The sequence below is a fragment of the Zosterops lateralis genome, assembly GCF_965231275.1.
Source record: "Zosterops lateralis genome assembly, chromosome: 2".
In the NCBI taxonomy this organism is placed as follows: Eukaryota; Metazoa; Chordata; class Aves; order Passeriformes; family Zosteropidae; genus Zosterops; species Zosterops lateralis.
Window position 1 is genome coordinate 80,272,361 of NC_139763.1, and position 26,614 is coordinate 80,298,974.

The 26,614-nt window shown below is 40.7% G+C and overlaps 1 protein-coding gene across 1 annotated transcript; it reads right to left on the minus strand.

Annotated features, from left to right (window-relative positions):
• Window positions 1-2,617: 2,617 nt before the first annotated feature.
• On the minus strand, window positions 2,618-25,978 carry MTNR1B (melatonin receptor 1B; the record flags this gene model as incomplete). The annotated part of the gene is made up of 2 exons (XM_083881528.1): window positions 2,618-3,682; window positions 25,762-25,978. The coding sequence occupies 2 exons, from the start codon at window positions 25,976-25,978 to the stop codon at window positions 2,814-2,816; spliced, it is 1,086 nt and encodes a 361-aa protein (XP_083737654.1). The 3' UTR covers window positions 2,618-2,813.
• Between the last annotated feature and the right edge of the window lie 636 nt (window positions 25,979-26,614).

A 26,614-nucleotide genomic window follows, 5' to 3' on the forward strand; every position in this document is an offset into this window, starting at 1 on the left:
AAACAAAATGATCTTTCTAGCCCCTTCCAACCCAGGCTGTTCCATGACTCAGTGATTCTCTTCAATGTGAGCTTCATTTAGGATACCTGGGAACATATCAGAACAAGGATTCTGAAAGTGATATTTAATTTTTTAAGAGGAGATATAATTCGTAAAATCACTTTATACAAATTTCAAGTCTTCTCTTCATGAGTATTTGAGAGTGATAGCAGCTCATTTTTATGTCCAAAAAAATGGTTGCAACATTTAAATTTATTTTATGAAGCTAAATAAATAATTTTTGGACTCTATTCTGACTCATTCCAGTGAGAGATAAATCAAGGTCTATCCATTTACTTCTAATAATTGTTCACCTTTAAGTCAGACAATCAATTTTGACTTTTGAGTCACAATTTTGAGTACTCAGAGAAGCTAGAAAAAGCAGGATTTTCAGGAATCAAATTTTATGTCCTTTACTACAAGTTTCAGAAACTCTTGAAACTTCTTATTTACTCTGGGGAAAATTTTACACTTGTATATACATGTAGATTGATTTTGTGTTCTGTATCCTGCTGTGGAAGTCATGAAGAAAGACAATACTTATCAAAATTGCTTCAGACTTACAAAATTATGTTTCAGGTAAAACCTACCTATAAATGATTGCTACTTTTAGCCACAATATTTTTATTTTCTGCCATGAGGTCATATTTGTCCCATCTCTTTATTATCCCTATGCACAAAGTTTTCAGCCTCTTATAAGCCTACTACTATATGAGTCCGAGGGTAGTGAACTTCTGAGATTATCAGAAACCATGTGAAGAACATGAAAGCAGCTAAAATAATAATCACATTTGTTACTTTGCTGTACTTTACATAGGTTTTTGGCAAGCAAACTGAACATTTAAAATACTGTGGTTCTTTGATCTTTTTTCTATCACTTTAGGAACATAAGGGTGATGTTTAATACATCTTTATGGCTTCAGAAGGAGTGTATTTGCTGTATAAATTAATATTATTACAGAAATATTTTTCATAATAGCCAGGTCAGGAAATCCAAACTGGAATGTAATAGCAACCTGAATTCCTCATTGTCCCATTTCAATACCTGACATGGATTTACCATAGACCTAGCTCCTCTACCCTGAACCACACTGCTAAGAAATGCTAAGAGTAATGTGCATTTCAAGCCTAATGATAAAATAAGCTCATTGACTGTGTGCTTGTGCACAGATCCCTAGTCTGATTTAGAGATAGTACAACCACATTGTGTAAATTACTTATAATCCTCTGGAGTATGACCCAAATTGTAATCTGATCTGCACAGTCACTGTTACAATGTGTTACCTGTAAAAGCAGAAATCCAGTTGGAATTTGAGCTGAGTTTAAAAATAAAGTGGAAAACTATATTTTTATTTTATGAACTGCAAATATGAAGTGTCGGTAAATTATAGAATTAAGATGACCTATCTTCTCCTGAAATATATTTGTGAGCTATCTGATCTTTGTTACAGTCAGTGAAGGTACAGTTACTGAGTTCTGCTGATCAGCCTCCTTAATCAATAAAGCTATCTGTTTCAAAAGAAAAGGAATAATTTCCTAGAACTCTAAGGACTACTGCAAGTATTTAGAAAATGGATTGGGTACAAACACCTACACTGAGTTCATCCCAAATTAAGCAAAATAAATCCTTCTCTAGCTATCCAAAATTAGGTGTTTGAACTACTAATCAAAGCTGCCTTTAAAGTCAGTGAAAGGAGACTAGCACTCCACAAAGCAATTAATCTTGTCCTTGGATGTGTGTGTACCATCACAGATGGAAAGAAACGTATCTTGACTATAAGGAGACTTGAAGGTTCTCTTAGGTTAGACACCAGCAGTGGGTTTTGTTCAAGATTAGATGCAGACATTTGAGTCAAGTATATCAGCTACCATTATCAAAAGGGCTTCTTTTGGTCTAGCATCATTTGGGATGATCTAGGATATCCTGCCTGGCGTTCAGTTGCCACTCCAGATAATCACAGGTCATATGCTATAATTTCCAGTCTGTTGCAAATGTATAAGGTGTGCTAAAGTGCACCACATTACATTTTATATAGACATTTTGGTAAATAAGTGAAGTTCAATGAAAATTCAATCTTTTCTAAAGGAAGAATATTGTGTAAGGTAAATCTGTGAGAAATCAACCAATTACATTATCTACTATAAAATTACCCACAAAAGATGAACAGAGAGACACACTGTATTTCTATTCTCAATGGATGTAAGTGTGAAAAACCTGGGAGAAAAGTCTCTAATGTTAATATTTGCTTTTATACAAATATTCTTCTCTCCAGTTTACAAATTGGATTTAAAGACACCATTACTGTCACCAGTACATGCACAGAAATGCAATGTTTGGCTTATGTGTGGAAAACAGAGTGCCTGTCTCATCCTCTGTTCAGATACAGAAGGGAGAAAAATACCACTCCAGAGCCCTGATGAGCTTCTGTACATATAGACTCACTATATCTTCTAAGAAATGAATCCTGGTCTTGTACAAATAATGCAAAACTCCTGCTGAAGTAAAAAAATACCTCATTCATATGTCTGGAAGCAGGATTCAGCTCTCAGAACTAAAACAGCTTGCACCCACCTGCCGCTTTAATTCTGAAACACATTTTCAATTAATATCTTGTATAAATCACGAATCCAGAGCAATGTGCTTTACTATGAAGACAGTATTCCAGTCATAAATTGTGATCCAAGTGGAAACTCCCCAAAATTAATCAGGAATGACCAGAACATTACAACTATGATCTTGGTTTTCTCCATGACTTGCATTGACTATTACACATTTACAAGGTTTCAGTTTTCATTTGGTTATTGTTGTTTAAAGCAGGAGAAGGCTTGCTCTTCTGGCCATCAGTTCCTCCTTTGGATGTGTCCTGGAAGAAAAGCCTTGGCATCCACAGTGACATTAAAATTCGTTTATATTCATTCCGAAAATTCTGGTTAAGAAGACCATATATTATTGCATTAAGGCAGCTGTTGAAATAGGCCATTAAGTAGCTTATAATGAATAACCATTCAGGAACTTTTGGTGCCATTTCTGTAGGATCAATGGCTACAGCCAGTCCAATGAAGTTTAGAGGTGCCCAGCAAAAGGCAAAAATCACAAAAACAACAAACATGGTAAGAAAATTTCTGAAGTCACTTGGCTTCAATCTTGGCTTTGTTTCTGACTTGACTCGTCTTCGAACTTGAAGCACTAAAACCCAAATTCGAAGATAGCAGAAGCTGACAATGGTGATAGGGACGATGAAGTGAATGACCACAACAGCTATTGTATAGTAGGAGCTTGCAGTCTGGACAAATGTGCACGAATAGATGCGCGGATCGTACTTCAAAGAGCCAACAAAAAAATTTGGCACAGTTGCAATTACTGTTAATATCCAGACTAAGGAGACATACAACATTGTATTCCAACAGCTGTACACTTTGTCATAGGCAAAACTATGACATATGTAGCAATATCTGTTTATTGCGATTGCAGTGATGTTGAAAATAGAGCCTATTACACTTAGTCCCATCACAAAGCCACTTGCTTTACAGTGCGTTTCACCCAGTGTCCACCCATTGTGGAAAATAGCTAAGAGCACCAGTGGGTATGGATACAAGGCCACCACCAGATCAGCCACAGCTAGGCTCACCACAAATGCATTACCTGTAAGGAAAGAAAAACACAGAGGCATAAGTCTAAAAGCAAGCATAACTCTAAAGAAGAAGAAAAATGTTACATCATTCTGGACGTCTGCAATCCTAAATTATTGGTGATGTCAGCAAGCAACTGGAATATAGGACCAATAGGAAAATGATTTTACAATGTAACTTGCAACACCATGGAAATTTCTGCAGCAATATGATGTTTCAAATCTGTCAGGGACTGGATTATATCCTCCTTGCTCTTTTTATCTTTAATAAACATAGCCATCAGTGAGCCATTACATAAGTACATGTTGATTTGTTCAAGTGCAGGTAACTCCACAGCTGGATTGAAAAAATTAAAAAGAAATAAAGTCTAAATTGTGCCAGGTAGGTAAGCCATTATGACATTCCAACCTATCACTGGAATGCTAGTGGGCTTGGCAAGCATAAAGGAGGATATACAAAGATTAGATCAATAGCTATTGGAAGGATGTGTTGTTTTATGTATACTCTATATTGCTACCCAATACTCTCTAGAATAGATATTTTCTGCATGAATGTCCTACCCATACTCCAGTTATGTTCTCATTGGATTGTCTAAAGAAGAGTGAATTTTTTTCACCATCCTCTGCAGAAAGGCATATTTAATTATACAAAGAAAAGTTCCATGCATGCAAGAGGAAGTATTCATATTTTCCGCTGATGATATTAAGGGAATATGTGTGATATGGCTGAGCCCTATTATCTCTCTTTAACCAATGTCCTTTTCATCAGTTTGAAATTTCTGACACTGTATCTAAGGGTATTTTTATAAAATGGTGAGATAGTAAGCTGAAGACAGAGGTACTAACTTTGAATTCTTGGCATTTAGGTAACAGAAAATTTATATGGTTTGTATGGTTTTGTATACGGCTTGCAGACTCTTTTCTTTCCTGGAAGTCCTTCACAGCATGAACTGATATGGAAAAAATCCAAACAATTTTTTAAATTGTGCATGGAACATAATCATTTTTTGAAAAGAGCAGTTAGATGCTCCATTCTACAAATTCTGAACTTACTAGTCCTCAACTAACAAAGCAGTTATCCATGTCATATTAAGACTGGCATTAACTAGAAGTCATAAAAGGAAGAACCATGTAGAAATATGCTAATCAAAAATGACAGAATTTCACATCTACTCTATTTGCTCCACCTGCTTTACATCTGTAGCTTCCTGAATTAAGGAATGGGGAGCTATCTTTCTCCCATATGCTTTAGGGGACCACCATGCCCATCAGAATTTGCACAACAGCAAGTAAAGTTAATGGAAAGCAGGATTATCCATCAGTACCCTTAGAAACATAGTCCATCTCAAGAGTGGTGCTCAACTTATTTTAAATAGTTCCATGTTATATATTTAGTAATCTGTCTTATAGATTTTAAAAAGCTACACAAGTCTTTCCATAGCTGCAGCTTTATGATTTTTGAGGAAAGATTGAACAAATTAGTGAGACGATTGAGTGGGCCATGATAATTTCAAATAAGCGAAGCAGGAAGGATACTATCGGTTCCTGTGATTGTTGTGAATCCAAGCACGCTTCAATCACAACAAGGAAGTTTCAAAGTAGACACAGAGAAAAAAAAATAATGGCAAGAAGAAGGAAGTGCGGGAACACCTTGCTTTGAGTCTGCCACTGAAGATTGTAAGAAAACATAAAACAAGTATTTGTCAGTACTGGCCCAGATAAAGCTGATCCCTTTGTACAGGAAGGATGAGATGACTGTGAAGACCCCTTATAACCATGTGATAAACAGGATCAAAACCAAAACTAATAAAAGAACAGGGGTATCTTTATCAGAATATATTTACATCACAGCAACAAGAATTTATCTTATGTTCTTTCATCAAGGTATCTGACTTTGGAAGATAGAGAAGTCAGAGGAAGGAAGGAAGGAAGGAAGGAAGGAAGGAAGGAAGGAAGGAAGGAAGGAAGGAAGGAAGGAAGGAAGGAAGGAAGGAAGGAAGGAAGGAAGGAAGGAAGGAAGGAAGGAAGGAAGGAAGGAAAAACCCCTCTTTTTTCTGTTTTAGAATGTCTTTTGGAGAAAGAGAGTATTTAGTCTAGTGTGTGCACTAAGATTAATCTAAACTCTAAGGCCTCCCAGCATCAGCTTCTACCCAAAATGTAATTGTTCAGTTAAAATAGAGTGGACATCTAGCTCTTTCAATCACACTTGGAAATTTACAGTAAAGTACATTTAGCAAGATATTTTCAAAGTTTTGAGTGCAATTTAGAATTTCTTGAAAATTCCAGCTGCAATGAATAAATAGAGCAAGGAACTTGTCAAAAACTTAATTTACTAGTTTACAACTCAGAAGAAAAATGGTGCAATCTCTATAAAGGCCTCAGGTGATTTGTCACTTCTATGGCTTTTTACAGGGTTGAATGTTCCCACTGTGCACTGCAAAGTAAGATCCAATGGTATTTTTCTGTCTTTGTGGATGACTGCAGAATTAAGTTGAACGTTTATTACTGCAGTGAATAATCTACAGAAGTAGACAGAAACTTTCCTAATTCATAAAACATAAATAATCAACATTTTGAGAAATCAAAGGTCTTAGACTTGTTTATGTGCTTGGAGAAAGTAAATGTTCCTTGATACACTGAACACAGGGCCATTAGAGTGGCCTAAATTACATTCATAATATAACTAAAGAGGCAACTTTATGCTGCTTGTAACAAAATAGAGAGCACAGAATTTTCATCTAGCTGCAATTATTATCATTGCTTCTGGAATTTACTTGATGAATTTTGTTCTTAGATTTCAGTTTCATAAGAGATAGAGGTATATTCATTTTTTCACTGGAATGGAAAGACCCCTTCATTACAAGCAGTATCTACTGAAAGCTCAATGTCTTGCCAGGTATTCAAAAAGATGCACATCTGTGCTGTTTTAAACACTGATAGTTGTATGCATAAAAAAGAAAATAAGTTCTGATATTGACTTTGGCTGCAACAGAACTAGATCAGTACTTCATGAAGCATTCCTGCATATTGGTTTTCTTACTACAACTAACAGGAGAAAGAGAACTATCACACCCTCTTGTAATCTTGATATGACTTGATGTTGTAGGAATTTACTCATGGAACAAAATTTTTAGCAAGGCCAAAACTTTTAAGAGCTAAGCATCTGGCTTCTGAAAAGACAACTTTTCAGAAGACTTTTAATTCAGAGACTTATAATGTCTCTACTGAAACCAGAAGCAATTGCAATGAGCAACTATTTTTTAAAAGATTTTTCTTCTGTCTTTGGTTTTAGAATGATGGAAACGCTTAATTATATACCATGGTGTTGTTTGGTTTTTTTTTTTCCTTAGGTAATGTTTTGGTTGTTACACATTTGTTTGCCAAGTTTTTATATGTTGCATAGAGACATGACCCTCTTTGGTCTATGGCATTGGCAGCAGGTGGGGCAGAAAATTAAGTCTTTCACACACTGACATTTGAATCCTCTGTGACAATACAAGCCAAGACCTAGGGTAAGCTTTGATTTACTGAGAGATGTTAATTTGGTATAATGCTCAACAGTGTGTTGCTAACAGAAGGTGTAACATAATGCTCCAAACAAATGCCAGATGGGTGTTTGTTTTCTTTGAATATGACAGTTTAAAGGCAGCGATATGTTCTTTTGTAGTTATGTTTCATGATTTCAGATATTAGTGAGGTGCTGCAGACTTTGATATAAGGGAAAGGGTCAGGCAAAAGATATCCACTAGAACAGCGTATTTTAGAGACTAGCAAAAAAAATATAGCATAAACAATGAATCAAAGCTGGTCTTCAGTTTATGGAACATCCAGGTTATTTCTTTTTTAGGAAATGCGTGTTCTATGAAACTGTTTAGAATTCTTGGTCACTATAATTATCTTCTTATATGTACAAAAACCCCACCACTGGGAGTAGAATCATAAAATCATTCAGATTGTAAAGGACCTTCGAGACCATTAAGTCCAACTGTTAACCCAGCACTGCTAAGTCCACCACTAACCCACATTTCTCAGTACCACAGCTACACCCCTTATAAATACCACTGATGTCTTGGGAAGGCTGACCTGGAACAGAGACTGGACAGAGCTAAGAGAATAAAGTAGGTATTTATTAAAAGATCTTCAAGGACATACCTTGGGCAGTACAAGAGCCTGGCGAGGGCTACACCTAAGGTGGACCCAAAATGGTCACAAAATGGACAACCGGTCATGTGGTCTCACACTTTTGGTCCATTTGCATATTGGGGTTCAGATTATGAAGTCCTGTCTTTCTTCTTTTCTCTCTTCAGCCCACTGTTGTTTATGCTTTTGGGCCAGAAAACTTGTAACAATTGTCCTTGGTCTCCGTCTGGAAAAGGATTCTTTTGTCTACCTACTCTGTGAAGAGAGCTTACTAACACTTAATATGAGGCTCAGAACTACACTCCTAGGCAGCACAGAATCTGAAAAACATGAAAGCTAAAACTTGAGGGATAGTGATTTCACCACTTCCCTGGGCAGCCTGTTCTAGTGCTTGATGATCCTTTCAATGAAAAAATGTTTCCTAATATTTAATCTACACCTGTCTTAGTGCAACTCGAGTCCATTTTACTCTTGTCCCTTCACTTGTTACCTGAGAGGAAAGACCAACCCCTGCGAGGCTACAACCTCCTTTCAGGTAGTTTTAGAGAACAATAAGGTGTCCCCCAAGTCTACTTTTCTCCAGGTTAAACACCCCCAGCTCCCCCAGCTTCCTCCTTCCCCAGCTCTGTTACCCTTCTCTGGACATGCTCCAGCATTTGTGTCTTTCTTGTAAAGGGGGCCCAGAACTGAACATGGGATTCACCAGTGCTGAGTACAGGGGGACTCTCACTGCTCTGGCTCTGCTGGCCATGCCATTGCTGATACAGGCTCAGGATCCCATTGGCCTTCTTGGTCACCTGGGAGCACACACTGGATCATGGTCAGCCACTGTGGATCAGTACCACCAGATCCTTTTCCACTGGGCAGCTTCCCAGCCTCTGCCACCAACCTCTGGGGCTGCCTGGGGTTGTGGTGACCCCAAGTGCAGGACCCAGCACTTGGTCTTATTGAACTCATACTCCAGTTGGCTTCAGTCCATCAATCCAGTCTGTCCAGACCCCTTTGCAGAGTCTTCCTGCCCTCCAGGAGGTCAAGATTTCCATCCAACTTGGTGTTGTCCGCAAACTGACTGAGGGAGCACTTGATCCCCTTGTCCAGATTACTGATAAAGATATTAAACAGGGCTGGACTGAAGAAGAATGCTGGACACATGAGGATAAAAGCTTAGCATGCAAAAAGGACCTTGAGATTGTGGCTAAGTGAGTTGCAGATTCCTGGACTGGAACAGAACTGTGTTCTTGGCCCTACATCTGCAACTATGAGTTAGTGCTGGAAGCTACATTTGCAGGAGGTGAATTTTAAGCTTATTAGGCAGATCTCTCAGTTGTCAACACAGAGTTACTGAAAAGAGGTACCTAAATTGCACTGTTGTTTTTGAGATTGTGATTTTGGCATGCTTGGCAACTAGGCATGCATGTAACCCAAAACAAAACCTCCACTTTTTCTGCATGCTCATTCTTCTTTTCCCTCTGGTTAAATATGGGAACACCAGCCCTTGGCGAGTTTGCTGCCTTGAGTGTGCCAATAGACTACAGGTGTAAAAGTGCTGTGCTGTTAAAAGCTGAGTAAACAGGCCTGAGGTTTCTAACCCCTGGGTGTAGAGTTTTGCTGACCTGTGGCTTTATCTGGCGCTGGTGGGGACGGTGGTGACTCTCTGTTGCCATCTAGTGCGGGAGCCACAGCAGAGACAACACACTGCATCACCCAGCAGGGCAGCAGGAAAACGCCAGGGGCTGGTTCTTGCAAAGCAAAACGTTGATCCGTTAATCAGATACTACATTTACGGGGTGATAAATGCTTTTCTGGGCTTATGATACTTTCTGAGATTGTAGGAATTTTTACAGTACTGGGTATTTTCAGAGAGAAAAGGGGAAGCAGGAGAAGCAAGACAGGCTCTACTACTAGAAATTTCACTGTTGCCTAGTGGTCAGGGCACTTCCATGATAGAAGAGCCTTTCTTTGAAAAAGACTTGAGTTTATGTCTCCCGTAGTCCCCAGAGAGTGCCCTACTCACCAGCCCTGCTGCTCTTCTGGGGTTAGCGTGCTTGTCTCTTTCTAGGTTATGTTCAAGAATTTCAGCCTAGAATCAGAATACACAGGTTATCACTTGTATTGTATAGTGCTCTTTATCAGTATGCTCATTTAAAAAAAAAAAAAAAAAAAGTTTAAAATCCTTCTCATGATTTAACAGCTGGGAAACTGAGATAGACAGGTGCAGGAACTCTCCAAGACACTGATTAGGAAAAACACTCCAGGTTCATGAAACTTTGCTTTTATTTATTATCTGTTAGATAATATCACCACTGTTAGGCATACTCTGGGAAAAGTGGCAGCACTGGTCCAGATTTCTTATCCCAAATGACATCATAGTGGCATACTGATGCTGAGAGATGGAGCCAATTGAAAACTAGAACTATTAAATAAGGCTAGTTATTTTAAAAGCAGACAAAAGGGAGGGGTTGCTGCAGTAGGTAGCAAATCCTTAACAGATTTTGCAGATGTAAAAGTTCTACTTGTGTTCAAGGGAAGACTGGAAAAGTACTTGTAAGAGTACTTATTTGAAGTACTACATTTGAGGGTTACTTAACAGACACACCATACGAAGTTTAGGAGATCCTCTGAGATGGAAGGAGTCAAAAGTTGTAATAATACAGAAGCATCATGCAGGGTTGCTCTGTTCTCTTTTTCTCCTCAGTGCCTGCTTCCATCTATTGTTAAAGACAGAGTCTAGCTATGCTGCATTCTGTGTGTCCAGCCATCTGAAACTAAGCTGCATTTTGCAGCAGGCTCAGGGGAGAAGATCCCTTATATTCATGCCCTAACAGTGAAGTCAGGCTCTTGCCTTGAGGATAGTCTAGGATGGAAAAGGCCCATGTTGTTGCTGAGAGAGTCATAGACTTGTAGAACCATAGGATGGTTTGGGTTGGAAGGGACCTTAAGCATTATCTTGTTCCAACCCCCTACCATGGGCAGGGACACCTTCCACTGGATCACATTGTTCAGTGATCCACCCAGCCTGGCCCTGAACACTTCCATGCTTTGGGCATCCACATTTTCTTTGGGCAACCCATGCCAGTGCCTCACCACTCTCACAGTAAAGAATCTCTTACTAATATCTAATCTAAGCCTACCCTTTCCAGTTTGAAATCTCCCCTTTTTCAGTTTAGATGTCACACAGGGAATCAATCCAAGACATTCACTCTGAGGGTTTAGCACTATGGGCACCAGTGGCAGCCCAGCCTCTGAACCCCTGGTTGCTGAGCACAATCACTAACAACAAAAACAGACTGTTTTTTCACTGGTTCATCAAAGAAGTCATGTTTTTTGTACCTGCCAGTATATATCAGCTTAATTTTCTTCTTTTGAAGTAAATCACAGCTGTTGATTGCTTCAACCAAGAAAGAATAGGAAACCTACTTGTATAACTGCAAGTATGAAAACTCATTTACTGCTGACAAAGGGGCTAATATGAAAAGCTGTAAAATACAACAATCTATGTGCAATCTAGTTAGATCCTATAAAGAACTGGGCAACCTATAATTTTTAATAACTTTCTTTTTCAGTCTCTCAGCACTATGATGCATGTCATAGAAAAAAAAGGTGAAATATGTAGCATTTTATAGGATGTTGCTTTGTTAAAGAAACAAACAAAAACCATACCCCAAAACTTGCTCCAGATCAACTATAAAAGGCTGAAGTGTGGAAGCAAACAAAGCAAGGATATTTCACTTCCAAAAACTCTGGAAAAAACATTATTATGCCCTGACAGGTTTTAATTTATATTGTGGGAAACGCTAGTTCATTCCATCACCTTCATTATTACTTTCATCTCTGCTACTGTCTCTAAACTGTATTTGTGTCAAAGGAAATTATGTTGACTTTTTTTCTTTGTTACTGCAACAAAACATTGCTCAGGTTCTTAGAATAACTTAACTTCCACCTTCTTTTAGAAAAAAAGGCAGAAAATTGAAAAATGAAAATAATTTTGTTCAAACTAAACCCATGTTTTATTTTTTTTAAGATCTTTGGTTTGTGTTTTGTTCTATTTTAATACTTGCTAGCAGATTAGTTGAATTAAAGCAAGCAAACAAAAAAACCCTACAAAAAACAAAAAACCAAAGCAAACCAAACAAAAAAAACAAACAAAAAAACCACCAAAACAAACAAACAAACAAACAAACAAAAAAACAAACAAAAAAAACCACACCAAAACAAAACAAAACCACCAAAAAACCACCAAAAAAACCCCACCAAAACCCCAAACCAACAAATCTCAGACATTCAGGAGTTCTATTTTAAATGATAAGGCTTAAGATATTACTGAAGATACTCAGGCTATCAAGCTGGTATATGAAGTGAATAAAATTGGGGACCATTGGAGACTATAGGACATACTCGTGACCAATTTGCCAAGAGATTTGATTAGTCAAGATTAGGTTCATCTTGTTTTTTAGCCCTGCAGACCAATTTAAACAGCCCAGAACTTTTTGACCAGTGTAAATGCTGGGATCTCCACTTAGAGAACCAAAGTCATGCAAGTGGCAATTTCCACAGTGGTTTGCTCAACTGCTCTGTAGGGCTGCAGGTGAAGGACTTGCTACCTGTTACAGCTACTGAGACAAACATGTGCAAAGCATGTACATGTCAACTGGTTCCATCTGCAAAAAGAAACCAAATCTAAGCCCATTATTCCTGCTATGTATTTTTGGGTGTTCCTGTGGTCAAGAACACGGTGGAGGATCCTGCATTTTTATAAAATAGGATCTGATACACTGCAGTAAATAGACTACATGGGAACTTCTAATTGGAAAACACTTATGTTGACAAATTGCCAATCCTTCTAACAACCTATGGAGTCCTTTCATTATAATCTTCTTTTCTTCTCTTGTTTCCTGTTTCATCAAGGAAGAAAATAGATGATGCTTGACACAAATGGCCATTATAACCTTTCAGTAAAGAAAAGTCTTACCCTTTCTGTTCTGAGTTTTTGGAAGGCCTCATTACTGTACATGCATAGGGAGATGAATGTCTTCAGAAGCTGTTGCCAGTCTCTGCCATCTGCTTCTTTTGGAAACAAGGTCTTAAAGCAAAGTACAGTGATATGATTCATCTTATAATGATACTCATAGGTTTGTAAACAGCATGTGAAAAGATGAATAAATAAAATGCTTTTACAGAAGATGATTGTGTATTCTCTTCTGAAGTATTAGTTGCTTTTTGTTCCAACTCTATACAGACAAAGTGTGTAATGATCATTTGCTGAATCAAAGTCTTTTCTGAGAACCAATAGAAGCCTTGAAAAATGACAAGACAACAACTCTGCTGGGGCTGGGCCTGTAAGTCATGATATTGTTGAGATAGGTAAATGAGGGGTGATAGGCATACAACCAATATAGCCACAGAATCATGGAAGTTGGAATTGATCTCTGGAGTTCATCTAGTCCAACCCTTCCATTCAAAGAGGGATAAACTATAGTGGGTTTAGGGCCATGTCCAGTCAGCCTTTCACTGTCTACAGCCAAAGAGACTCAACAACCTCTCAGGGTGAGCTGTTCCAGTAAGGAATTAGCATACAGGATATTTGCTGTTTTCACTAGGGAATAGAGGCAAGATGCTGTCAATTTTGCAACAGATGAGGAGTCTACATGATCTACTAAAAAGCAGAGGGTACTTAAGATCATGCCTGTTACTATGCATGCAGAGACCAGACAAGGTCATTAACAGTGACCTAGACTTGCTTGGTCAGAAGAAGAGGCCCCAGTGCAGATTAGAATAGATGGGGCTTTGTTTTTCATATACTTCTGCCTTTGAATTCTTTGTGACAGGAGAACTTTTTGAACAATCTTTGACTGGACAAAATAGTCTGAGCCAAACAGAGAAGCAGACAAAGAAAGGTTTCCAGACCAGTAAATCTACAGACCAGTATAGGTACAGAACTCCGCAGAGTGGAGAGTGGAGTGTGGCAAGAGCTGCACAGAAAGAGGCAGGAGCCACCAGCTCTTAGTGAAATGATTTTCAGAAAGCAATTCCCACTGGCTTTAACAAGGCTAGAATGTTCCTCCTTATCTACATACTCACATACCAGGTTCAGCTTACTCCAGCTGCAGAATCCTGTTCCACATGGATGTGGAACATCAGTGCTCTGATGACTTTTGGGCACTGAGAACTGACTGCAACCAGCCCTTCAGACTAACCCCTTGTGTCAGTTCTAGCTGATACCCTAGTGACTGACCTGGTGGCCTGTGATCCAGAAATAGAGCTGTGGGTGACTTCTGTCTGACTAACCTACTGAGTCACACCTCTTTTACTCCATGAATACACTTGCAAACTGCGCCTAACCAACATAATTTTTACTGACTCAGGCTCAAGTGGAAATCACTATATATATACTACATGAGAATGTTTGAGGGTGTTTGAAGGTCGCCTACTTCACTATTTTGTTTGCTCTCCATAAGCAGAGCAGATATTTTTGCTTCATCTTTAACCAGGATGCTGATTGTATAGCAAGTTTTACAGTCTTTATGGTCCTAGCTTCCAGGTGTTCCGTGAGAGTGACTAAATAGGATTGTACTGTTTTCAGATTATCTAACCAAAGGCATAATTACAGGACCTCAACTTAGTTTATTTTTCTTCTAGTTTGAAACAACAGATGTCCAGTACTGCAATTGGACTCTGGATTGTGTAGTTGAGGTTTCATACCCAGTGCCATATTCATAGGTAAAATCTTATAAACTCTTTCAACCCACGTACCAGAAGATAATTTTTTCTGGGCAAATCAATATGGTTAAATCATCCTTTTACAAGGCCTGCCTCAACATCTGATTAATATTTTACACATTTAGCTTCTAATGACTGCAAAGGGAAGAATAAAAAAAAGGAAATTCTTGCTTTACATGAAAACTGATTCAGAAAGTAATCTTTCGTCCATGGGCTCTAAGCCCACCTGTGAATCTAATAACAAGTACTTTTGCAGTCACTTTAAAAATACCACAGGGAGACTTGTCTAAATTTCCACAGCACAACAGTCATTTTCTGACACTAGATTTTATGCCAGTAAAACATCTGTAGTATAATGGTGTACTACCTGACTTGTGGTAGGGAAGTTTGAATTTTAAATATTCTTTCTCTGTCATGACCTCTAACATAACAAGGCAAAGTCATACAAAGATACTAATACCCTATTAATCAATTTTTTTTTCTCTGTAAAAATCCAAAAATTACACCCTGTACATTCCAGTGAGTAACAACTCATTTTGAGCAAGCTGGTTGGAATGTTTAGTCTCTTGAATATATTCCCAAGACTCTTAAGAACCTTAAGTGGCAGTTCACAGGAAGGAGGGATGGACAACTCCCAGTTGGCTTGTAGTGACTATGCCACTTGCATGTCTTTACTTGTCTTGAAGAAAAGCAGCATGTTTTAATGTAACAGCCTTTTATTTGTCAGTAGAAAATCTGATTAGAGTTGACTACTTCTAAGAACATATTTTAAAATAAGGATCGCAACTCCAATGAATTTCACCATGGACAGGATCTGCATAGAATGGGCATCTTGAATAGACACTTTTTAAATTAAACTATGTGGATAATATTCAATAAGTAGGTTATTTTTACTTGAATAAAAAGTAGGACATAAAAATACCTAGATTGGTTATTATTACATATATTCATAGGTGACAGCCATCTCACAAAAGGTTATTTTCCCTATTTGCACTCAAATGAAATGCTGTGTATGCTTGAATTATTTGGAAAAATGGAACTAGCTTTAGAATGAGAGGACACTAAGAATTTCAGGCAGCATTGGAGCAAAACATAGAGCCATGAGGATGGTGTTTACTGGTTCCTGGCTTCTTTGCAATGATATAGTTTACAGTTTGCTGCTAGTTCTAAACTTACAATTAGTTAACATAATTATATTTGCAGGGGCTGAGATACCAAGCGGATATTTTTCCTGTTAGTCAGACTGTTAGTTCCAGTAGCTGCATGTGATATCTTCTGGCAACAATTGTTGCCTGTATTGTGCAAATACGGCAATGTAAACTAACAGGTAAGCAGATGTTGTTCTATAGCAAAAAGATGACAGTATTTATGGAACTATCATATAAATTATTATTATCTTCATAAGGTATTTAAACATTGAAACAGATCCAAGTCCATAAAAAACAGCTGAAAAAATTAGTAAGTATGTCAGAAGGGTTATGTTTTTTCTGCAGACATAATTTAAGCAGCATCTATTAAACAGTGTAATCAAATACCTCTACAATTAATAAGTAATTTAAAAAAGAATCCAAACAATCAAGATTCTAGTCATTTGATGAATGTGTTTAGGGTGTTTTTATCTGTTTTCATGTCAAGACATGGCAGCCTCATACGCAACTGAAATGTCAGGAAAATGCTGACTCTGATATAGCTCAGTCCTTATCAGTATGGAGATCAAAAGTAAAAGAGAAGATTCTAAAGCAGCTACTGCTGTTAGGAAGGACACACGACAGTGTTGCACCCACAGTGATTTAGATATGTTTCTGTGGGATTTTGCTGTCAAGAAATCTGGTTTATGCCCATATCAAGGTGGAAGGCTAAAAAGCAGAACAACTGCTCAGATTGATTTTTAGGAAGATGAAAATTGCCATAGTGTTAGCATTCCTTTCTGCAAATGAAAAAATGGTTTTATCAGCTCAGGATCACATGGCTGTTTTCATATGTTTTCTTGGGAACAAGGAAGTGTACCTGCCAGTGTGTGTCAAGGTACCAATATGCATTTGTAAAGGATAAGTTCTAAGAAGCTAAAATCTGAAGCATATCTGAAGGTAGTGGTACTCATAATAGATCTGAATTGGAGTAGGAGTAGAATTTACTCCCAGAGGGAGGGACCAGGTTGTCACCAGTTTAATGGAATGAGAGTTGTCTCCTATAACATCCTCAACACAATGATTCAAGTCACCTGGTGAATATATATCTTCTAAAAATACATGAAAAAACTAGTGTTTTAAAATGAGTTGTCCTGGCACTCTGTGGGAAGGTTTGATCTCTTAGCTCTGGCTAATTGTGCCAAAGAGCACCATGAATCCTTGAATTCCTTCTGCTGGTCCATCCAAGAATAGAGCTTTACTGCAGAGGTCATTCCTCATGCAGTCAGTGAGTCTTGCAAAAGGAATGTCAGTCCAGAGTCCATGAGAGAGCTGGCAGGAAAGGGAGTGCTCCTAAGACACTGCCATAACACAGCTGCTGAGAGCTCCTTCTAATTTCCTGTATCTGAGAATACGTTTGCATTGGTTATTTCAAGGAGATGAAGGGAAATGTATTCTGAATCTGAAAAATGTACTCTGATCTGAAAAAAACCCCCAAAAAACAACAAACAGCCATGTAACTGTGTTAGACTAGGCCTTCTGGAGAGCCTGAATACAATGTTGCAGGAAAAGCATGGCACTGACAGCATCCTTTGGTTTTCCTTCCCTTGAAACATGGGTAGAGTGGACTTGTGCCAAATGAAATATAAACATAAATACACCCTTAGATTCTTCTTTACAAGTTCAAGTAAACATACTTCTGCAGCTCAAATAAATCCTTATAATTCTATTTCCTCTAAAGATAACCATACAAATTGCCCCACTTACTAAGTGGAATAGGACTTAATATTACATTCTAAAATAAACGTATCTTGGACCTTATCTTGGCAATAAACTTCCTAGTTGCTTATCAATAAATGGAATACTTACTGTACAGAACAAAAGTAAATGATAGTTTAGGACAATGATAACTTGGCAATAATGTATAACCAAGTGCTTCAAAGGAGGATTCAAAATACCCTATGGTTGCAGAATAACCTGCCTCAGGTCACAATTTTACCCTAAACAGGATTCCCTGTGATGCAGATTGATAGAGAATATTTTTTTTTCTATTTTATAATGTTTCTCTATTCCTAAACACTTCTTTCAATGTCTCTAGGCTCATAATTACCTTACAAACCTTCTATTTCTGAAATACTTTAGAATTCTGTATCCTTTAGGTTTTTTTTCTCTTCTAGAATAATCTTAGGTTTCCACTTTTCATTTTTTTTCTAAATTTACCTGCAAGATTCAGCTCTTTTGTTAAAGAAATTTTCTTATTTTGCAAATTAATAATACTGGCTTTTTAATTTTCTCTTCTACTTTTGGGATTATTTACAAGTTAACAAAATTTAGAATTACTGTTTCATAAGTAACTTCGAAGATTTATTTTCTCATTTGGTTACCGTTTGAACCAGGTCTCAGAAAAGAGGATGGAATTGGTGATGAACTTATTCTCTTTCGTGTTGAAGAAGAGAATAGAAGCATAATTAGAAGTATGAGATGAGTCACGGGCACATGACTGAATAGTTCTAGAAGTTATATAGAAAGACTTGGAGTATTGATCACTTGGAGGTATTTCCTGGGAAGAGGTTTCATATCTTCATGGACAGACTTCACCTAAGCATATGGGATACCAGCTTGCAATCCAAGCTGGCAGAATGAATAAAAAGAACTTGAAGCTGAGAGATGGGAAGAGAGCTTGAGAAGAAACCATATACTTTCTTCATTTAACACCCAGGGCAAGAGAATTTTGGCTTCAGGAGAGTGGTGGCAAAAAATATAGAAAATAGGAGCTCAAACATTGTGGAGTTCAACTGGAATGGTAATATAAAAAGCAGTACAGTTAGAGGGTGCCAGGAATCCATGCAATAAAATCGGTGATCCAAACCCAGTGAGAAATTAAAATAAAACTTTATGGAAACAATTCTGTTAGAATGGAATTGCACCAGTAATCAGGGAAGAGAAATACTAACCAAGAGGTCTATTGTTTTCATAAAAGAAGGGGAATGAAGAGAGAAATTGAGAGAAAGACAAAGAAAGAGAAAGAGAATACCCTGCTGAAAGCCAAAATTACATTGGAGAAGAGTTGTAAAGACAACACGCAATGTAAAATGCAGAAAACAGAAATAGGATGAGAACACCTCCCTTTTAGTAGGAAAACACTAATGGAGCCAATTTAACATCAGGACAATGCAGGTCCTCATATGTAAAGGGGAAAACAAGCACAAAACCGGCAGCTGAGTTCTGGACATACACCCAGCAGATTTCTTCAATTCAGAGTCTATTTGCCAATATACCCCAGCCTTTGTTTTCATAAAGAACAAAGACATCCCTGAAGAGCCTGCCATAGAAAATAAGGTTGTATTGAAAGCAGATGAGATTATTTTAGTTAAATTAAATAGAAGAACAAACAAAGCAGACATAACTAAGAAGGGGGCTTGCACATTTTGATAAATAAAAGAAGCTAATTAGAAAAGTGAAATCAGCCGTATTGAGGTGCATAGGGACTTGAATGTGGAGGAAGGTTGGCATTTCTTCATATTAAAGGTACAAAAATGTTCTCTGTAACTTGCATCCAAAAGAGGAAAAAATATAAGAAAAAGTTCCAGATCTAGATGGAGAAGGTGTTGTCTCAGTAAGGATACTAGGAGCAAGAAATTAGGCTAGAAGTAAAAGATATTGTCCACTAAAGAAAACTGCTAGAGAGAGCACAAAATGGATAAAATGGAAACTTACAACCCCCCTAAACTTCTTTGACTTTGAAAAGAACTTCTAAAATGACTAAAATGCCCTTTCAGCAAGTAAAAAAGAGGAAAGGAAAAACAAGTTACTGGAGAAGGGGGACCCTGAAAATCAAGTCAAAATGGCTTCTGGTTTGAAGAAAGATGTTGCTAGACCTTTTAATAAGGATAATAATGGTGGTCTTGGGGACAAGGCAGGCTGAGACAGGTGAGGTATAGTAAAGCAAAAATATCAGAAAGATTGAATATACTTGATGGTAGGAATTTTTTAACATCTGTTATCTCAGAGATAGTGTTGTGTTCTGAAAGTATTGAGAGCTACATGTGGGACCTGTAAAAAGGGGCTGAAATGTTCTCTCGTCCTCACTGCCAGTAGGAAAGTACAGATTTCTCTCAGGCTTGAGTGATTTGATTTCTCTCAGAGCTTGGCTCCCACATGCATCCCAAAGAGCGGTGTTGCCATGACTCACTTGCAGCTGTGGTGCTCTCACACTTTACTACCCATTTCCTCCTCCTTTGCTATGGTGCTGCACAAATGCTGTTTCTTCTTGCATGAATGCTGCTCACAGTCAGAAAAGCAACTAGTCAGGGAGTAAAAAGAACAGTAAAACAGTGCTGCCACCTCTGGAAGATTCAATTGTCTACCATAGAGTACGTGCTAATATGGCACCTGTATTTAAGGTGGGAAAGTGTTGAAAAGGAAGAATGAATCAAGAAATCTTTGGGCTCTTAACTGTAGCCAAGACTGGAGAGACAAACTCTGAGGGATGGGAAAACTAAAGATGCATACACAGACAAATGGAATAAAAGTCGATGTGAGCTTATACAAAGTGGCTATACCAACTAATCTGATCATCTTTATTTAATAAAAGTAGGACTTGGACTTTCTGGACCTGGGAGATCGCTCTAAACAAATCTAGCCTTGGAATCACCAGGGTACCACTTACATTCTTTTGCTACCACTGCCTGGACAATGATGAAAGAAAATTGTTGGACCAGAGGGAGATAACCTACATTGAACTAATTTTGTCTGTTTCAGAAGTATTACATCACAAAACACAAAGAGAACTAATGAAATTTTGTGATAATACAAAGTTGAAAGCCTACACTGATACATGGAAATGTCAAGATCTTTTTGTGCTTGAGGACTAAAAGACCAAAAAGTGGATAGAGTATAATAACATGAGATATGAGGTCAGGTACTGAAGGAATAATTGTGTAACAAAAGAAAAAGAAGAGCTGCATCAGCAAGTGACTGCACCAAGAACAGTCACCTATATGACGCTACCACATAAAAGGAAAATGTGGCTTCAAGGCATACCAAGTCCATTTTGTCCATTCAGGAAAGGACAGAACAGAATAGAATGTTAATATTTTCTTGAGGGTATTGGTAGTGCTTCATCTGCATTACTGTGAACAGGTCAGTTTTCTGTTTAAGACAGATTAATTTAGTTTGCATAAATTATCTGAAAGGCCTAAAAATCCCAGGGAAATGAAGAGTGCAGATACTTAGAGGATACTGAAAGTATTTGACTTGTTTACTACAGGGGAAAAAAAAGGTCGAGGGGTAACCACGTGCTTACTTCCCATTAATATTACACAAGTTCTCAACAGGTGGAAAAATAATCCATTCAAATTAAATGACAATTGTAATTCTACAAATAAAGATATCCACTCTAAGTAAGGAACTAATAACACAAAGTTAAAATAAAGTAAAAAGCTTTACCATTATGAATTTGAATCATGGTAAGAGATAGAAGAGCTTTATTCTAAGTGTTGGGTTCAATGAACTTTTGTGAATGTTGCAGCTATGTTCCCATCAATTTCTTAGCATTGAGCACCTTCAAGCTGAATGTGAGAGAGAATATGAAGGCCAAACACACCCAGTCCTGGACCTAAGAATTCCATGGATCCAGGGTTCGAAAAGTCAGGAGTACAAAAGCTGAAACCATCAGAGTGGGATCTCATTATCTGCTCATCAAAATATGTTCTTGTCAGCATCAGTGCTGGTATTAAAGGACAATTTTTCCAAGTGGTTTCAGAAACAGATTTCTCCCACTGTAGTTTTGTAAGAGATGGATTCCATAACAGGAAACAACTATCCTGTACCCGAGTGGACAGGAAAAATAATAGGGGAGGAATAAAGGAGGGAGAGAAAACTGGTGTGGCCAAAGAGATGAAGAATAACTGAAAACAGCATTTAACAATGGGGATAACTTACCTTCAGCTATACCACAGAGGTGTGGAGTGAAGGCTATGGAAAGGGAAAGAGCATGGAAAAAGACTACAAGACCTGCTTATATTGCTGAACATGTTTATTTACTAGACAGTTAAGTACCAATGTTATAATTCTACATGCAGGATTGTTTATTTTGTACAGATGTACATATGGGAAGCATTGTCCATCTCTAGAGCCACATACACATTAGACACAACTAAACATGCAAATATACCCATGTTCTTATGGGTAAAAAAACATGAATTTTGATTTAATTTGTGTTGCAACAGCACCTTGCTATTCAAATGGAAATCAGAGTCTCATTGTGCTGTGTTAGCTGATATATATAGAAAAGAAAATAGTTGAGAGGGTGAGGAGGGCTGACAAAATGCACTAAAAATACCACTTTCCACTAATGCATTCTTTGGCAATGCACCAAGGTTAATATTAGTATTCTGCCAAAAGTCAAAGGGTCCCAAGTCCTCATTACTATTTGAAATGATACTGAGTTAATGTGCCTAATTCTCACTTCTCACTGATTTTATGCTGGCTTTAGGGCCAATGAAGTATAAAAGGGTTTGCTTTATCTCTGTCCTCTGGGACATGCCTTGCAGGTTCCCACCTTGTAGAGTGCTTCCTACCAGGTTCTTACCCCAGCCCATGATGTTACATTTATAGCTATGGCTATACAAAAGTATCTTTAAAGTTCTTAAAAGCATCTAGTGGCTTTGATTTACTTGATGCACCTTCAGGATACTTGATCATACAGCAGTGGTTGTTGAGCTCATGTAAACTTTAACACTTCAAAAGTTCAGCAATGTAAAAGCTGCCTTTAACTGGGCATGTTTAATACAAAATCAATAATTGTTTTTGAAAATTCAAAACACATTTGACATTTCAAATAGAAAGACAAGCTGATTTAATTTTATTATTTCCACATACAAAGTTTTATTTGATTTTGTAGTGTGTCAGATGAAATTACTCTCTTCCCAAATTAGAACTGATAAAAGCATTAATTTCTGTAAATTAAATCACTTTGAGAGATCAGAAGTTGCTCAGCCTCTCACAGAAAGACTGGGTGCAGTTATGTAAGACAAGCATGTTGATTCATACCAATTACACTATGCATTACTTAGAAGAGTCTTCACAGATTTTCCCCAAAACTAAATTTAAATGTGCGAAAGAGGCTTCTGTGTGATCTGAAACAATCATTCTGTTGAGAGACTGGCAAAATTCCTTTGTTTGAATGTGAGTGAATTTGAGGAGTGAATGAGCTGTGCCCAGAAACACCAATCCTACCCATTCTTTATTTCTCTCCTGCTTAACATAATAGGTACAAGCCCAAAGGCTAATAGGTCATTTTATTTCACTCCATTCTTGTACCTCCATTAAATACCAGCATTAGAATAGATTTACTTTTGGTCATGCTTTAATTTTAAGGAGAGTGATGCATAATTACATTGTTTGCAGTTATCAGACCTCTCTGTGAAGTCTAGAACAGAATAGCATTGATAAATCCTGGAAAAACTGCTAAAGTCCTGTATTGCTTTCTGAAGGTACGATTACTTGGGCCACAGAAGTAGACAGAGCTGGTTTATTTATTCCTTATACACCTGTGAATTATTTGAAGTCTCAAACTATCATCCAAGAAAAATCTCTCATTAGCTTCTTCAAAGGGAACCGAGTGCTCATGATGCTATAGCTCTTCCTTTTTCCTTCGATCATCTAGATGACTTCCTGTCATAACCATTCCTCTAACTTCATCTTTTTCTTCTCTGACAAGGCCTAACTCCTTTCATGCCGTTTTTCCTCACCATTTCACTTTCTACTGCATTCACTCCCCTTCCAAGTACGAGTGCATCATTTCTTGTTTGCTCAGAAAGGAAACCTGCAAGTTCACCTGCTTTTCCCTCTTCTTTCCTTGTCAAGGCTAAGGCCTCCCAAGTACTGCTTTAGCTCTCCACCACTTTCCCATCCCCTTTATCACTCCACCCACATCACTTTCCAGTCCTGTTTCACTCTACTTCCTCCCTAAGAATTTTCACCTAAAAAGACTTCTGTGGACATTTACCAAAATATGCCCTTTCATCTTCACCTCCAAGTTGTCTCCCTGACATAAAACTAAGAAGTGGCAATTTAAAAGGTATTCAACCTTGTGAAGATTATGCAGAAGGAATTCCCTGCTGTTCTCCACAGTACTTATCAAAGATAAAGAGATCTTTGGGACAGGGTCAGCAACAGCAGATTAAGGATGATCCTAGAAGGAGATCAATTAGTAGGTATTTGAACTAGAAAAGATGACTACCTTTGGTTTGGGGTTCTGTGTTGTGAGGGTTTTTGGTTGTTGTTACTTTTTTCCCCCCAATAGTTCCAGGATGCCACAGAATACTTTGATCAGTATCTTGAAATTTACTCTTCCAGGCATCCCTCTCTTCCAGTCCAAACCCTCCCCTTGGCTGTTGTTTGGGCGCAGGGAACGTTTCAGAGAAGAGCCCCTCTCTTCCTCCTCGGGCCGGCCAGAGCCTGTTCCCTGGGCTCTTCCTCCCCCCGGAGTCCAGGCGCGACTCTCTCGGGAACCCGCCTTTCCCCGGGGCCGAGGGGGCCGGGAGAGCGCCCGTCAGTCCCGGCGGGTCCCGTGGGATTCCCTGTCCCATCCCAGCCCCGCTCCGCTCGCCCGGGGCACTCGGGGCTCCGGCTCCGGGACACTCCGGCCTCGGCTCGGGCCCCTGGGACCGACAGCACAAGCACAAGCTGCCTCCCCGTGTCTTCCTTCGCTCAGGCAGAACATTCTTCCAGACGTGCTTTTAAGTCCGGCGCTGCTCGGTGGGCTGTGATCGCTCAGCCCCGGGTAACCGGGACGTGCCGGCATCCCCCGCTTGCAGCTGGACGTGCAGCGATGGGGGAGCGCAAGACTTACCCCTCCACAAACTGCTTGTGCCCCAAGTACGATTTAACTTCGCCCAGTCCCCGTTAGTAGGAGCTCTTGTCGCCGCACGTGAGACACGGCAGCGCTTGGGAAGAGGCTCTGGTTTAAAAAACCCACAAACAAACACTCCCTCCAGCCCCAGGAGAAACAAGGCGGCAGCTGTCCCTCCTTCCCCGCGGCAAGGAGCACCCGCTGACACACAGCACCGATGGCAGAGCCCTCTGGCTCCGAGGGCGGGGAGCGGAGCGCTTCGGACAGAATTCCGCCAGCTCCCGGCAAAGTTTGGGCACCCCGACCCGAAGGAGGGAACTCGAGTCTCGGGGGAATGAGGAGTTTCGGGAACAGCTGAGTACTGTAAGAACTGCAGTAGATACACCAGGATTTCGGGGGTAGCGCTTTTTACCGCACCGCCAGGCAGCATCCAGCCGAGCGCAGGTGTGCCCAGCCCTGCGCACCAGGAAACAATCGGCTCCACCCGCGGGGAGCCGCAGGGGTGTGGGATCCGCAGGCAGCGGGACGTGCGCCACTCAGGGAAGTGCTATCACAGGAGTCGGTGCGGCTACAAAGTTTTGTAGTTTGGAACACGTGTAACCAACCCGGCAGGGATGAGGACACAAAGGCAGAAAGTTTAGCGAGTAAGAGCCGCAGAACAACAGTCCAGCACACACACAAGGAGAAACTACAGACAATACCCCACTTTATTGGTTGTGTTCTGGTTGGAGGATATGCGATGAGGAGTCGAGAAGGCGACTGCGTGAGAAAGACCACGGTGCACTCTGGTGCAGCTCCAGAGAGCGGGCTGAGCCGCTTCCCCACGCACGCACAGCACCGAATCCTTTTAGGACTCTTGAGCAACTTTTAAAAGCTCCTCCTTCACTCCTCCGACCGCTTTTGGGCACGCTTTTTGTCACCAGTATTTTGAGCGGATGGCACGGATTCCCCTCCCCGGGAGCTCCATAGAGACCACAGAACGCCTCATTAGGAACCACTGAGCGACTCGCATTCCCGGACGGAGGGCAGGGCAGGGAAGGGTGACTGGGCGCCTGGGGATCCCTGCACACACCACCGGGCAAGAGCCAATGGACAGGGGCTCTGGTCCTATCAGCGAACGGCCCGCCCGGACTGGACAAGCGGGCTGGACTCCCCAGGACAGCTGGAAGCGAGGACCGGGATGGCGGCGGGACTCCGGGCACTCTCTGCTCCCTGCCACCGCCGGGGCAGGGCGCGGGGCTCAAGCCCTTACCTGAGTTCCGAAGCTTGCGGTTCTTGAAGACGGAGAGGATGACCAGGAGGTTGCCCAGGATGTCCACCACGGTGGTGAAGATCAGCACGCTGGACAGCACCGGCACCACCCAGGCGGGCCGCGGGGCTCCCGCCGCCGCCGCCTCCCGCTCCGCCAAGCCCAGGCGGCCGCGCCCGCCCGGGTCACAGCAGTTCCTCAGGGAGCCGTTCTCCAGCATCGCGGCCGCCCCGTCCCGTCCCGGCGCCTCCCCGCGGTGACCGGCGGCGGCCCCGCGCACTGACCGCGCGGGCGGCGGGAGCGGCTTTAAGGGGCGCGCCGGGCGCCGCTCCAGCGGGAGGGGCGGGGACGGGGCGGGACCAGAGCCCCCTCCCCTTTCCCGGGCAGTGGGGGAAGCCCGGGGGCGGGCACGGCCCCGCCTGCCGAGGGAGGGAGGGAGGGGGCGGCCGGCGGGAGCTGCGGCGCGGAGCGATGGGGAGTGCCCGGGCTGCCGGGGCGGGGAGCGGAGGCGGCTGCGCTCGGCCATCCCCGGGAACACCGTGTGTAGCTGCGGAGAGCCGCGGGGACAGGAGCGGAGGGCGGCAGAGAAGCCCAAAGCGCCGCTCCTACCCCCGGGCTCAGCCGCAACATCCCCCGCCGGGAGAGCGCTTGCGGGGGTTGTTTGTGTTGTGGTTCTGGGCAGCCGGGCTGGTTGTTTCCCCCGGCCCGCGGCTGGAGCGCGGTGTTCCCGCAGCGCAAGGCCGGCGCTCCCCCCGCCGCTCTGGCCCCGGCACACGGTGCCCAGACGGGTGTCCTGGCACATCCCGCCCGCCGGCTGGCAGCGGATCTGAGGGGCTGGACACGGCCCTGGCCCCGG